Genomic DNA, 14,620 nt, shown 5'->3' on the forward strand with positions numbered 1-14,620 from the left:
TTAGTCTCTCCATTTGACAGCTTTATCAGCTTCTGTCTAAACCCCACTGTCTTCTATCTGTGGGCAAAAGGGGAGTGAAGCATCTACCCACAAAAGAAATCTGCAAGCTGGGATGAGAAAGTAGTCAATGTTATTTTATGAAACTCCCAAGCCACAGAGACAGTTCTCAGCAACATCTCCAGTAAACTTCAACCCAAGACCATTACCAGTAAAGGAAAAGTAAGCCATTCTGGGAAGAGAGCAGAGCCAGAGAGATCAAAGCATTCTGAAGCATCGAACAAACCGCAAACAAAACAGCAGCTCCAAACCACAATGAGAGCCATCTGGACCCAGATGGTGACTCGTGCGACTCTAAGATTGGGGTGGCCCTTGGAGATAGCATTTACCTTTTACGCAGGACAGAACCGTAAAGTCAATGGAGCATTGAAAACAAGGGGGGAGGAGAGTGAAAGAAATGGCACTGAGCAGAAGCCACCAAACCACGCCCCACCTCTGATTACAGCTGGTAGTCACTCAGGATGATCCTAGGAGGAAGCACTCCAGGGGCAGGATTACCTGCTGGAGTAGAACGGGGAGATGATGCCCCGAGGGTGTCTGTGCAGGTGCAGCACCTCTGGGAGTGGGGCTTGTGTGACCTCATGATCCGGAGAGCACTGCCTTGCAGGGTCTCTCGGGTCAGGGTGGGCTGTTCTTGAACCACAGCACCAGTGATTTACGGCCACTGGGGGGAGCTGTTCTTGTAAATAACGAGATCTACAAATCTATAGGTCACAGACCAGGTTCTGATGTATCTACTGATTACGCTTCTCATTCTTCTTTAAGACCCAATGTTATCAATAATACTTGAGAATCAAGTTTCCAACCTAAAAAACTATTCTGGTTCCAAAAAATGTGATCCAAAAGATGTTCCTAAGTGCAGGGTTAATTCCTTCCTTTTGGAGTGACCCTCTGGAAAGAGCAGACCCGAAGGTTCCTTACCTTCCTGGGAAAATGTCCTGGGACTGGGCTGGGGGCTGCCCTGGCCGTCTCGCTCCTTGTCGGAAGGAACTTTTTTCAGGATAGGCGGAAGAAGAGCCACTTTAGGGGAGCTAGGGCCGGATGGAGAGTCTGGGAGGTCCTCTACGGAGAAACAAACACACGAATCAAGCTGTTCCCCAGTCTGGATTCCATGACCATGAGCCAGGCAAGTCTTCCAAAACAAATGAGTCATTAAAAACACATACCAGAAAACAACATATAAAAAAGATTGGCCAAAAAAGAAATTAGTTTTGTGTCTTTGCTTGAAGTCACACCCACAAAATAACACCTGCTTATCAAAGGTTAAAATCTGCATAGATGGGAATTGATCGTGCAGGTGCAGAATTTCAACCTGTCTGCAAATGAACCACATTTCCTCTGTCTCAAACACAAAGGCTGCCTAAGCTTCTTAAAATATGTAATATTTATAACCCATCAGCCTTACCTGTTGTCCAGGCCAGTGAGGCAGTGACAGCGGATACACAGACACACAGATGTTCACGCCTGCAGCTGGGTGCATGTACCACACACAGACACTGACATCACTAAAAATAATGTGGAAGCCCAGGGACTTTGCCACAGAAAGGATTTTTTTGTTTTGTTTTTTGATCACTAGACAAAAGAAACTAAATGGCCCACCAGGCTCAAAAACAAAACAGGACCAGAGTGCTCATCTCTTAATTCTAAACCCAGAGCCATCCCACTCTAATTGAAAGGATTTACTGAACTGGGCTCCTTTCTTTGCTGTGTAACCAGAACTCTCGAGTTGGTGTGTGTGTGTGCACGACTGTGTGTGTGTATCCGTGTACATGTGTGCATGTCCATATGTGCATGTGTGTGTGTGTGTCCATCACGGTAAGACAGCCCACAGCCATGTGCTCTCCAGCCTCGCACCCCCCTTGCTTCACTACATAAGCAGGTGATCTGGACTGAGCATCACCTGACTCCCAGACTGATGCCGACACTTCACCCGCAAAGTCTCCTGTTCACAGTCGCTGGATTAAGGGCGGGGACGTGCTCTCATTGTGGCTTCTGGTAGGTGGGCGACCTTAGATCTCTGGGGGCGTGCCCTCAGAAGGCAGTTCTCATGAGAGGGTTGGTGATTTAAGCCGAGCTTGGCGCCTGCTTCCTGGTTCACCATGCGCTCCTTCTGCCACACCTGCTCCGCTCTTGCAAGCCTCCACCAGGCGGCCAGACTAATGGGCCACCGGAACCTGGGCTGCAAACCGCCAAGCTGCAAGCCAAAATAAACCTTTTCCTGTCCGCACGCTCCTCACAGGTATTTTAGTTAAACTTGGGGACTACCGTGGGGTAGGACAAGAGCGGACGGCCCTGACATCTCTCAGAACCGCGGTGGAGAAGAAAAGGGGCGGGACAGTTCAGTTCTCAAGCTCCATAAAAGCATTTGTTAGGGAACACAGCTCTCAACAAAGGACCATGCAATAAACGAATATACTCAGTAAATAAATGGAAAACAAAAGCCTCTTGCCATACGATATGGGGAACGCAGGCTAGCTTCAAAGTCAGCATTAGCAACCGCGAACTAGAACACTCTACGAAACAATTGCACGTAGTTTGTAAGAATGTTTCTGTGCTTCAGACTACACACACACACCTTGCAGATGCGACATGGCAGAAGCAAATCTTTCGAGGGGTGATATGCTATCAAAGTTTGCTTTCACCGTTTTCTGTGCATCCACTCTCCCTACTCCTGTGACGAAGACACTTGTGGGCACCAAGAAAATCATACGTCTTCCTTTTCATAATGAACCTCAGTGTGTGGAAAAGTCTGAACAGAACTAAGAAGTCCTGAGTGACCTGCTTCAAGCATTAGTTCCTTGAAGTGACCCCTGTGTTCCCTCTTCTTGGGGACCTCTCTTTGGAGACAGTCCCCCAGTTTCTCAAGGGACCAAAGGGCCGTGGGCCAGCAAGAACTGCTCTGGTTGGTCACTGGGGAAGTGAAGGGGATGTGGGAGCAAAAGCAGCAAAGTCGCCCACGTGGAAGGAGAGTGGCACACAGGAAGCTCCCTGCTTCTTATGCACCCGTACCGTCTGCACGCTGAACCACCCCGGCGACGTCACCCACTACGGCGTGCCTGTGCTGGGAGAGCCACAGGAGGAGTGGGCACTGCTGCAGTGGGCGCAGTCTGTGCCCAGCGCCTGCACGGTGCTGTGACTTGGCCAACCTCGCGTCCCTGCCCCTCACACGCCTCTTCCGTAAGCTGGTGTGGCGCTGAGGGTGCTGGGAGCTCAGGCTCGTGAAAGCCCTCAGCACAGCGCGTGACACGGATGACAACAACTCTTCCCTCCCTCCTTCCTTTCTCAATATTTTAGTTTTTGTGATAACATATTTTTAATTTGCCGGTGAGGATGTGGCGACAAAGGTTCCCTAACCCCCTGTTGGAGAAAATACAAACTAGTACAACCATTATGGAAGACAGTGTGGATATGCCTCAGAAATCTAAACACAGATCTGCCATATGACTTAGCCATCCCACTCCTGGGAATTTAACCAGAGGAAATGAAATCAGCATGTGAAAGTTACCTGCACCTCCATGTTTACAGCAGCTCAACTCACGACAGCTAAGATATAGGCTCAACCATATGTCCATCATTGATGACTACATAAAGAAAATGTGGTGTATGCATAAACGATGGAATACTATTCAGCCATCAAAAAGAATGAAATCCTGTCTTTTGCAACAAAATGGATGCAACTGGAGGCCATTATGCTTAGTAATACAAGCCAAATTCAAGAAGACAAATATCACATGTTTTCTCTGATTTGTGGTAGCTAACATACAGAGTACCAAAAACAAGTGTAATGTATATCAGTGAAACTGACATCTTGGGATCTGATCACTGTTTATAGCCCTGGTGTATATTCCTGGTGAACAGGTCCTTCTCTTTTCACTTGTTGAATTCTTTATTTAGTGGTACATTGAGCCTGTGATTATAAAGTAAACTTAAAATACATTATTGCAAAAATTCAAAAAGAAACAAAAAGCCCTGGACCAATCCTTGGCTGTGTCACAGAAGGTGGCTCAGACACAGAGGAGCTGTGTTTTCCCACCTGTGGCCTTCTTACTCTGAAGGCAGCCTTTGGAAGGGCTGAGCCCTGGAGACAGGCTTTGGAGAGTTGAGCAGTGCACAGGGCCACGGGCCCAGACTGATGGGTCAGGCTCGCCCCCAGCCCACCTGCAACCCTGAAAGCAGGCACAGGCTCAACCCCAGGCCCTCCCACATGGTGAGCCTTGGGGCTGAACAAAGGAAGCCCTTGGCCCTCACCACCTGTGCAGCTTCCTGCACGGCCTGCACAGTCGCCTCCTGCAGCAGCCTCGGAAACCACCCACGGCCCCAGTGGGCCCCGGGAAGCCACCTGGGCCCAGCGCAGAACCCTTACCAGGCCTCGAGGAGCTCCTGGGTTTCTGTGGGATGGTGGGCCGCGCGGCCAGGCTAGGCTTCGGCGACTGCAGCAGGGGCTTGGGGCTGGTTGGCGTGCTGGACAGGCTGCGAGACCTCGTGCCCACCTCCGCCCGGGGGTCGGCTTTGCTGTTCTTCTCCGGAGTTCCCAAACTGAAGCGGTTCTCTGCAAGACCTGGGTGCGGTTTAGCCACTAGAATGAAAATGGGTACAGAAAGCAAGGGTCACACTCACAGTCGGAGGCAGGAAGTCTGATACACAGCCACAATCACTCACTATCATTTCTCATCACAGCTATTAACACAGACACATGCTATTCTGGAGTGTTCTTAGAATCAAGACGTGCTGGCGAAGACTACAATTCTTTGTAGGAAAGCAACAAACCTTATAGTACTTTTTTTTTAAAGATTTATTTATTTATTTGAAAGTCAAAGTTACACAGAGAGAGGAGAGGCAGAGAGAAAGCAAGCGAGAGAGGTCTTCCATCCACTGGGTCACTCGCCAATTGGCTGGAGCTGTGCCGATCCGAAGCCAGGAGCCAAGAGCTTCTTCCGGGTCTCCCACATGGGTGCAGGGGCCCAAGGACTTGGGCCATCTTCCACTGCTTTCTCAGGCCATGGCAGAGAGCTGGATCAGAAGTGGAGCAGCCGGGACTAGAACCGGCACCCATATGGGATGCTGGCGCTTCAGGCCAGGGTGTTAACCCGCTGCGCCACAGCGCCCCCTGACTACTGCAGAGACGGCAAACAGGACTACTCCAGAGTGAAAGGCTCCACAACCAGCTATGAAGAGAAGTGCTGGGTTTCATCTTTAAGAACTTCCCTAAAATTATTTATCTATTCTATTAGAAAGGTGGACAGATGAGAGACAGATCTCCCATCTGCTGGTTCACCACTTCCATGCCTGTCCAACTGAAGCCAGCAGCCAGGAGCTCCATCCAGGTCTCTCCGATGGGTGGCAGGGACCCAAGTACGTGAGCCACCGTCTGCTGCCTCCCAGGGTGTGCATCAGCAGGAAGCTGGACTTGGGAGCAGAGCCAGGACTCAAACCCAGGCCCTCCAATATGGAATGCAGCATCTAACCTGCCTGCCAGAACAGCTGTTCGTAGTGCATCTGAAGCCTCTAGAAATTTCTCACATCTAGTGTAAGGCAAGGGTACAACAAACTGTAGACCAAAACAGGTTGACTGCCCCTCTTCTGAAATGCTGGAGACCATAAGTGTCTTGGACTTAGTTTTGGAATATTTGGGTACACATAATGAGATATCGTGGAGGAGGGATCCATGTCTAGATGCAAAATTCACTGATGCTTTAGATACACCTTAGACACTCTGCCTGATGGTAATTTCGTGCAACATTGTGTCGGACACCCACACACGACATCAGGTGTGAGGATCCTGTAAGTGCTCAGAACGCTTCAGATGCAGAAGTTTGCATTTTGGATCGGGGGTGCTGAGCCTGTGGTCAGCCAGGGCTCTGGCTGCAGGTTCCAAGGCAGCAGAACCAGGCTGAAAGTCACAGGCTCGGGCCTTGTGAGAAGAGCTCAAGACAGGCCACCGCACCTGCTCCCCTCACCCGCACGGCTGCTGTAATCGCACTGCTAGCAAAATGAAGCTGGTTACCCGGGACTTAGAGTCCAGTCCTTCTTGCCTCTAGACGTAAAGCGAAACACGAGAACTTCCGACAGCAAAGTGAGGGTCCTGGCGCAGTGTGCAAGTCACGTGTGCCTGCAGGTTCCATGGGACGTATCTGACGCTTTCATTACACATATAAAGTCCCAGGAACAAAGAATACAGGATTTCATTCATACTCATGCTGCAAGGCAAGATCATTCTCCCAGATCCAAGACGCAGCCGCCCGTCTCCCACTCAAACAAACCACGCAGAGCTTACTTTTGAAGACATCACCTTTGTTCCCATCGCCCCTCTCCACCTCCGTCATCAAAAACGCCCACAACTCACGAGGTATCGGCAAAAAGAAAACCAGACTCCTCTCCCTTACCAGAAAAAGTTGCCCAGTCCAGGCAGGAGGATGCCATGGGTGGGGCCAAGGCAAGAGAAGAGAAAGACCCTTGGGCCCCAACATTCCTGCCTCCCAGTTTCTATTTTCCCTTTTGGCCCTCCCAGGCGACTGCACCACTCACCTGCCCCACCTCCATCTGCCCGCTGCTCCGAGCTGCTCAGGGCTGGACTGCAAGCATCCTGGGAGAAGGCGTCGTTTCCCAGCTTCTGGAAAATTCAAGCACCAGCCCCCATGAGAGCACGTTCGTTGAATGCAGAAGGCCAAACAAAGCAGGTAACCAATGGCAGTAAGGGAGGCGGGGACCATGTCTGCCAGCCTCTGCTGGAGGACACCACTGCCCCCCACCACGCCCCCTGCTGGCCGCCATGGGGACTCAGCTATGGGCAACACATTCTGCTCTGAGTGCCCAGGTGTGGCCGGTTTCCTGGGGTGCTTCCTCACAGGTGCCAGGTGCACAGGGCCCAGGAGAACCACTGGGTTCTGGGACATCAACGCTGTTTTCCTCACCAAGCAACCTGCACACAGGGCCCGCAGCCTCAGACACTCCACGTGATGGAAACACCTGAGACCCCTGTGGTCCAGAACTCACAGGCCCCTCTCCAAGCTGGTTTCCAAAAATCTCATTTTAAAAGCAGTGGAAACCTTTCCCACATCGACATGCAACAAGGGGGTGGGGAGGATGCTAAATCAGGGCTGGACCCTGGGACACGGCTCTATTGTTCAAATGAACAGGCAGGTCAGAATTCATTTTTAAAAATCTGCATTTGTGATGCAAAGATGCATGGTTAATGCCAATGACTTAAGTAGGAGCCACAAGGGATAGACAGGATTCTGCTATGTTGCCCTGCAGGGAAGAAACGCCCAGGAGAGTGAGGTGTTCAGATACAAGAAAAGACAGGGAAAGCCCACGACTGCTTAGTAACAGGCAAAGCTCCTATCGGCAACGATGATCCACATCTACCCTCCAGCGGCAAAATCAGAGGGACCTCCCGAGGCAGTCCCCTGGCAACCTGCTCATCCCTGCTCACCATAGCTTCCTGATGAATAGAAATAGCAAACACCTGGTGCCAGCCGCCCAGCTTTCAACTGTTCCTGGTGACACCAGAAGAATCGCTGGAAACACAGGTGAGCTCTGACTCTCTCCCACTACTGGCCGATCGGCCCTGGCTGGGTCAGAGGGCAGCATCCTACGGCAGACAGGCTGAGTTTTGCTCTGGGAAAGTGTAACAGGTGCACTTCCGCTCTGCCGACACCAGGCAGGTCTCTGAGAAGGGATGTGCACACAAGCACCCAGCTACCACGGGCACATAACTTGGTGTCGTTATAGAAAAAGGATCCCAAGGAAAGAAAGCCTGTGCCGGCCGCCCTGGGTGTCCAGGGCGAGAGTCTGCAGGAAGGCTGCCTTACATTTTGTGCCCCAGCCACCTCGCTTGCTTGCATCTCAGCCCTGGCTTTCTAAGATGCTTACAGATCCCAAAGAGGACAGCAGAATAAGGGCCAATTGTTTTTGTGCAGGCAGTTGATGTGGTGGCCCCCAGGGAAAAATATGGCCTCTAGGCATCCACTAACCACCACTCTGCTCCATTAATAAATGGTAAACGACATGTCTTCACACAGTTCTTTTCCTCTAAATGCAAGACAATAACGTAGCTCAGAGAAAGGATAAGATGCCACATACTTTATCAACAGCATCCTTATTGCTGGGGCAAGGGTCGTGACCTTTATAAAGGATGCAGTCCTGGCATTTCAAGAGGAAACACCCCAAAGCTAAACCTGGACAAACTTTATTATTCCAACAGGGCATCATCTTAGTGCTACGGATTTTTCATGAGGGCTGTTGCTTTCCACTGCCACAAGATGGCGCTAAGAGATCATTCATCCAAGCCTTGGCCAAACCACTAAACCAAGAATTTCATCACTTTGAGACAATTAACATGTCACATTCAAAGTTCACAGAAAAGGACACTCTGGAACTTCTCATCTTTCCATCAGAAAAGCAGCTTTCCATCACTGGGAACAGTGATTCAGAATCAGCTCATAGTGAAAACGGCACATTCGCTGCTATAAAGAAATGTGTAAAAAGGACTAAAATGTAAACATTTCCTTGGGTGCCTTATTCATGATTCTGAAAATCCAGAATTGAAAGGAGCAAGCCGTTTCAACCCAACACTTCACACAAAACACATGTGCACCTTTCCCCTTCTTGGGAGAAGCTAGCTTTGCACGAGCTTCAGGGTAGCTGTGGCCTAGCAACTGACATGCGAGGTACACATGGGTGCACTTATCCTAATGACGACAGGAAGGGCAGAATCCTTCAAGTCGGCAGAGGAGAAAGGACGGGAAAAGGCACATTTTAAAAGGAGAGTCAAAGAACAGATAATACTTTGTGTCAGATTTGGGGGCTGGGCCATTTTTAAACTATGACACTCTTCTTTCAAGCCACAGAAGGGTCAACTCTTCAGTTCTGTCGGAATAGTTTGACTCTTGTTTCTTACATCTGGAATTTGGTAAGGGATCTGGTGGACTGGAACAGGAGTAGCTATGCACCACGTCTATATAATGCTTCAGCATGTCCCCTGCCTGGGGTCCTCCTGTCTGAGAGCCCACTCGGGTCTCCACGTGGATTCACCTGCCAGTCTCTCCCCGCTGGCACACAGCAAGCACCTGGGCAGGTGTGCCAAGGCCGGCGTCTTCACAACCAGTCCTACCTGAAAACCATCCTGCTCTTGTGCGCTCAGGGCCCCACGGAACACTCCGCCCCGCCTCCGGGCAGTGTTGCGTTTGGGAGTTGTGGGTGAGCCATCAGATTTTTTTTTTTTTTTTCTTAAATCTCTCTCGCACCCATGGAAACCAAGAGGGGCCCACACGGAACCCAGGGCCAGGCCGAGGCCACGAGGGCAGGCTCACCTTCTGCGCGCTAGCAGCTCGCCTCTCCTGCTTAGCTTTCATCTCGGCCAGCAGCCCGCTGCCCATCACCTGCACGCCGTACCTCCGGCCGCCCTGCGGGCTGCCCCTGCTGTCGCTGCGGTCCGCCTTCGGCGTCTCCTCCCCCTGACTCTCCTCCAGCGAGTCGGGGGTTTTGATCTCCTCGGTGCGCTCAGCCGTGCCGTTGTGTTCCGCCGCCCTGGCGTCCTTCCTAGGAAGGTCCCCTGCCGCGCTGCGGCTCGCGCCCTTCGGAGAGCAGGGTTCCTCCGCCATCAGCGCCGCGGGCGGCCGCTCAGATCGGGACCGGGATTTGATTAGGTTGAGAAAGCCGCTTTTTCGAGAATCTCGCTTTTTCTTCTCATCTCCGTCACCAAGCTCCTGGGACTCCGACCCCCTGCTGGAGCACCTCCTGCGTGGCACACGGAGACACGGATTCTGTTGGTTTGACTGTAAATGTCTCAGGCAAAAAAGGCAAAACTGGAGGCTGCTGTTAGGCAACAAGTACACAGAGGCACTTTACAAAGTGGACTCCAGGGGTCGGTGTTACGGCGCAGTGGGTTAAACCCGGCACCCCATATCACAGTGCCAGTTCAAGTCCCTGCTGCTCCACTCCCAATCCAGCTCCCTGCTAATGCACCTAGGAAAGCAGAAGATGGCCCAAGTGCTTGGGCCCCTGCCACCCATGTGGGAGACCCAGATGGAGTTCCAGGCTCCTGGTTTTGGCCTGGGCCATCCTTGGTCATTACAGCCATTTGGGGAGTGAAGCAGCAGATGGAAGAGCAGTCTCTTTAAAAAAATTAAGTTGATTTAAGGATCGGGCATGTGGCACAGTGCTTAAGGAACTACTTGGGACACCTGCATCTCATATCCAAGGTCCTAGGTTCAAGTGCCAGCTCTGCCTCAGATTCCAGCTTCCTACCGTGGGGGCAGCAGGTGATGGCTCATGTCCTTGGGTCTTTGCCTCCCACACAGGACAGTCAGATGGGGTGCCAGGTGCCTGGCTCCACCTTGGCTAAGTCCTGGCTGCTGCAGGCACTTGGGGAGTGAAGCAGTGGATGGAATTTCCTGTCTCGGAATCTCTCTCCCTTCCAGTGTGGGGGATGCGCTGAGCCACTGGACTTGGGAAACAGCAACATGCAATGTTGTCACCATCACCACACGGAGTAGTGTGAAGGTGTCCGCGGTGGGACTGAACGCAGGGGGGAGGATTTTATGTTGAAATGCTCTCTTCAAGGGCCTCTCTGAGCATAGGAACTTCCAACAAAGCTGCTCTCCTTGGAGACCGGTGTGGGTGACTGCCTTATTTAATTTGGGGGAACCTCCAAATAACCCTTGCATAATTCTTATGTAACAGCTGCTCAGTAACCCCTTAGATAATTCTTAGATAACCCTCACTGCCCAGTCCAAAAAGAAGGTTTGGATTCTTGCTTAAATGTAACCAACATTGAAAGAGGCCACAGGATTAAGAGAGGAGTGAGCTTTGGTAGAGTTTTCAGAAACATTTTACTCTGAAACCAGGGTCACGGAAGGGGAGACAGAGTAAGTGCAATAAACTAAGCTAAGGGCAGACGTCACACGGAACTCTCATGAGATCGGATGCCCATTCAGCTCCACTCGATCTCTCTGAAAATCACAGCAAGGGATTAAAAGGTCCCCCTGGCCCTGCCCCATTCCATGCTGTGGCACAGTGGGCTAAGCCACCACCATCCCATATGAGCACCAGGTCAAGTTGCAGCTGTTCCACTTCCAATCCAGCTCCTTGCTAACGTGCCTGGGAAAGCAGCAGAAGGCGGACCAAGTGCCTGAGACCCAGCTACCCACATGGGAGACCTGGATGCCGCTCCTGGCTCCTGGCTTCGGTCTGGACCAACTCTGGCCATTGCAGCCATTTGGGAAGTGAAACAGTGGGTGGAAGATTCTCTCTCTCTCTCCCTCCCTCCCTCCCTCTGTGTAACTATACCTTTCAAATAATTTTTTTTATTGGAGGGTCACAAGCCCCACAGAAGAGAAAAAGCAAAAACAAAATAATCTGTAAGCCCAGTTATGAGTGAAAAGTGACCTGTGGGTGTGAGAAAGCTGAACCCTATGCAGGAGGCCAGGGAGCAAGTGCTGGTGAGGGATGTGCCCAAGAAAGTAACACTGGGGGCCGGCACTGTGGCATAGCGGGTAAAGCTGCTGCCTGCAGTGCCAGCATCCCATATGGGCGCCGGTTCGAGTCCCGGCTGCTCCACTTCTGATCCAGCTCTCTGCTATGACCTGAGAAAGCACTGGAAGATGGCCTAAGTGCTTGGGCCCCTGCACTCACGTGGGAGATCCAGAAGAAGCTCCTGGATCCTGGTTTCAGATCTGCACAGCTCCGGCCGTTGCAGCCAGATGGGAAGTGAACCAGTGGATGGAAGACCTCTCTGTCTTTCTCTGTCTCTCTGTCTGTCTCTCTCTCTGCATCTGCCTCTCTAACTCTGCCTTCCAAGAAATAAATAAATCTTTAAAAAAAAGAAAAGAAAAGAAAGAAACACTGAAGATTCTGAGAGGAGACTTAGGGGGAAAGTCAGAAATAAGAAGGCAAAAAAACCCAAAAACAAACAAACAAACAAAAAAAACACCAAGCAAGTGAAAGCGGGAACAACTATTATCTCCAGGGAAAATTCAAAACTACACAGGAGAGCCAGTGTCCTCATGCACACCAAATACCTGAGCTGGGAGGACGTACAAGGCAAAGAATGAAATAGACACCAAATCTGACCTAGCTAACTCCCGGGATAAAATTAAATAAAGATGAGGTAAAGAAGTGTGTGTGTGTGTGTGTGAGAGAGAGAGACAAAGCATATAGGAGCTTCATTATCCTCTGTAATAAGAAATCAGCTGTAACTACCTAAAAGTTAAAAGCAAACAAAACAATGGACAACAAAAAAGCATATTATTAAGGAAAACGGAAGCAAAATAAAAAAAATGAAATAGGAACTGTCTTCTTAAAAGCCATGTAGAACATTTCGCATATTCAACTTCAAGCCTGTACACCTTTGGCTTTCAAACTTTCTTTGTACTACGCTTTCATGATTTTTCCTAGGCCTAGCCTTTTACATATCAAACAATAATCTTTTTATAATAAAACTGAATGAAATGTGACAACTTTTAGTGGGTTCCATCCTTGTTTGATACAAATCAAAGTGTCTGTCTCTGTGGGTGGGTGGGTGTGCACTTTCTATAGTCTTTGCAGGATCTTTGTTGAAAATGGATTTACACTTTATAAAATTTACACAACTTTCACTGGGAGCCTACTAAGGAAAAAAGTAGCATTAATGGGAGAGGAAATCACACTAGGACAGGTGTAACCATAGACACAGTCCTCGATCAAATGCTTAACAAACTCCCCACTCACTAAACAAATTCTTGAAGTTTAAAAAGACAAGCGTCTACGATGGTATTAGCCGTTTACACGGAAACAGATCAAGGCTGTCTCAATTCATTCAACCCACAGTGAAGTCAGATTACTGTTATAGATGCATCAGACACTGAAGTTACAAAGAAAAATAAGACTCATGGGGCTGGCGCTGTGGTGTAGCAGGTAAAGCCGCTGCCTGCAGTGCCGGCATCCCACATGGGCGCCAGTTCGAGTCTCATTTGCTCCACTTCTGATCCACCTTTCTGTTATGGCCTGGGAAGGCATTACAGAAGATGGCCCAAGTCCTTGGGTCCCTGCCCTCGTGAGGGAGACCCTAAAGAAGCTCCTGGCCTCAGATTGGTGCAGCTCCGGCTGTTGCAGCCATCTGGGGAATGAACAAGCAGATGGAAGACTCTCTCTCTCTCTGCCTCTCCTCCTCTCTGTGTGTAACTCTGACTTTCAAGTAAATAAAAAAATCTTAAAAAAAAAAAAAAAGACCCAGGAGGAGCATTCTCCTGGGCATTCCATTCAGAAAACAAGACATCGAAGGAAGTACACTATAGGAGGGACCGCCCCATTTTGCTCTGATGCTACTGCTACTGCCTGAATATTCTACACTGAAAACACATCCATCTATTCCTTATGCTGTAAAAGAATTAAAAACCATACCAACTCTCAGAGGATTATGTGTGCTCTTACAGACGTGTGCAGAGGATTAAAAAGAAAGTATTAAGTGTTCAACAGGAGAGAAACAGCAATTAATTTGGGGGGAAAGGTGCAGTCTTGGGAAAGCACAAAAGGATAAATAGCACTGGGGTTGGTTTTTGAAAGATAAGAGAATAGAATTTTGCCAAGTATGGTAGGCTAAGCCGTAAGACGAGTGTCAAAGAAGACAAATAATTGAGTCTTAAAGCTTATAGGATGCAGTAAGGTATACTGTTATGGATACAGGAATGTAGCTGACTTCACCTCACCATCCTGCTGTGGCAAGATAAGGCACATCAATCTAGGGAATGGGCGCTCCCTTCCCAGCCGGCTTCCGGCCTGCCCGCCCTCAGCTTATCAGCAGGGTTTAAATTCGCCCCTGAATTTGCTATCTCAAGGTGAAGAATACTTGACACACACAAATCCATGTTAAGAGTATATTTGGGGGTGGATCTGCATTTAGGTGAGGATTAAATAACTTGGTTCAAAACACACGGAAAGACTGGAGTGCTCCGTTGAACAGCTGTTAACGTTAAGTACCCGCAAATTATCTTCCAAGGAAATTCTGTTTAGTAATTAAAGAACTCTTTTCCTAACTCCAAAGACTCTTCACGAATTCTAATGTCATTCTGACAGTTAAATCATGACATTTTGCAATGATTTAGGTCCCTTCCATCACCACCCTCTCCCCAAAATATATCTAATTGTGGACAAGGAGAATTTCGAAGTAATTCAGCATACCCAGTGACCACTGCCCTGTACTGGAGCCATCCAGGTGACTGTGATAAAACACTAAAAAAAATGGTGGCACAGTTTGTGGCTTGGTTTAGAACAGAATATTTCTCCAACTTGAACTACCTCAGCATGACCTACAGGGCTTATTAAAACCGGACTGCTGGCTCTCACCCCCAGGGTCTTTGGGGAGGGAACTTGGGAAACTGCATCTCTAACAAGTTCCCAGGTCACATTTTGTAAATCAGTAAATCCCCAAAAATAAAATGAGACTGAGTATACTAAGTTTAATTGTAACTCTTAGAAATGTGCGAGGCTGGCACTGTGGAGTAGCAGGTTAAGCCGCAGCCTACAGCGCCAGTATCCTCTTACGGGCACCAGTTCAAATCCTGGCTGCTCCACTTCCAATCCAGTT

The 14,620-nt window shown here is 49.5% G+C and overlaps 1 protein-coding gene across 2 annotated transcripts in view; it reads right to left on the reverse strand.

Annotated features, from left to right (window-relative positions):
- The window catches only part of CARMIL1 (capping protein regulator and myosin 1 linker 1), a 318,527-nt gene that overhangs the window by 8,924 nt on the left and 294,983 nt on the right, over positions 1 to 14,620 (reverse strand). For both annotated transcript variants that reach the window (XM_062185167.1, XM_062185173.1), the window contains exons 33-36: positions 9,369 to 9,795; positions 6,583 to 6,667; positions 4,421 to 4,633; positions 979 to 1,119 (exon numbers count right to left, since the gene is read on the reverse strand). In XM_062185167.1, the coding sequence (XP_062041151.1) occupies positions 979 to 1,119; positions 4,421 to 4,633; positions 6,583 to 6,667; positions 9,369 to 9,795 (866 nt within the window). The remainder of the gene's footprint in view (positions 1 to 978; positions 1,120 to 4,420; positions 4,634 to 6,582; positions 6,668 to 9,368; positions 9,796 to 14,620) is intronic.

This window comes from Lepus europaeus, chromosome 3, assembly GCF_033115175.1.
Source record: "Lepus europaeus isolate LE1 chromosome 3, mLepTim1.pri, whole genome shotgun sequence".
Taxonomy (NCBI): domain Eukaryota; kingdom Metazoa; phylum Chordata; class Mammalia; order Lagomorpha; family Leporidae; genus Lepus; species Lepus europaeus.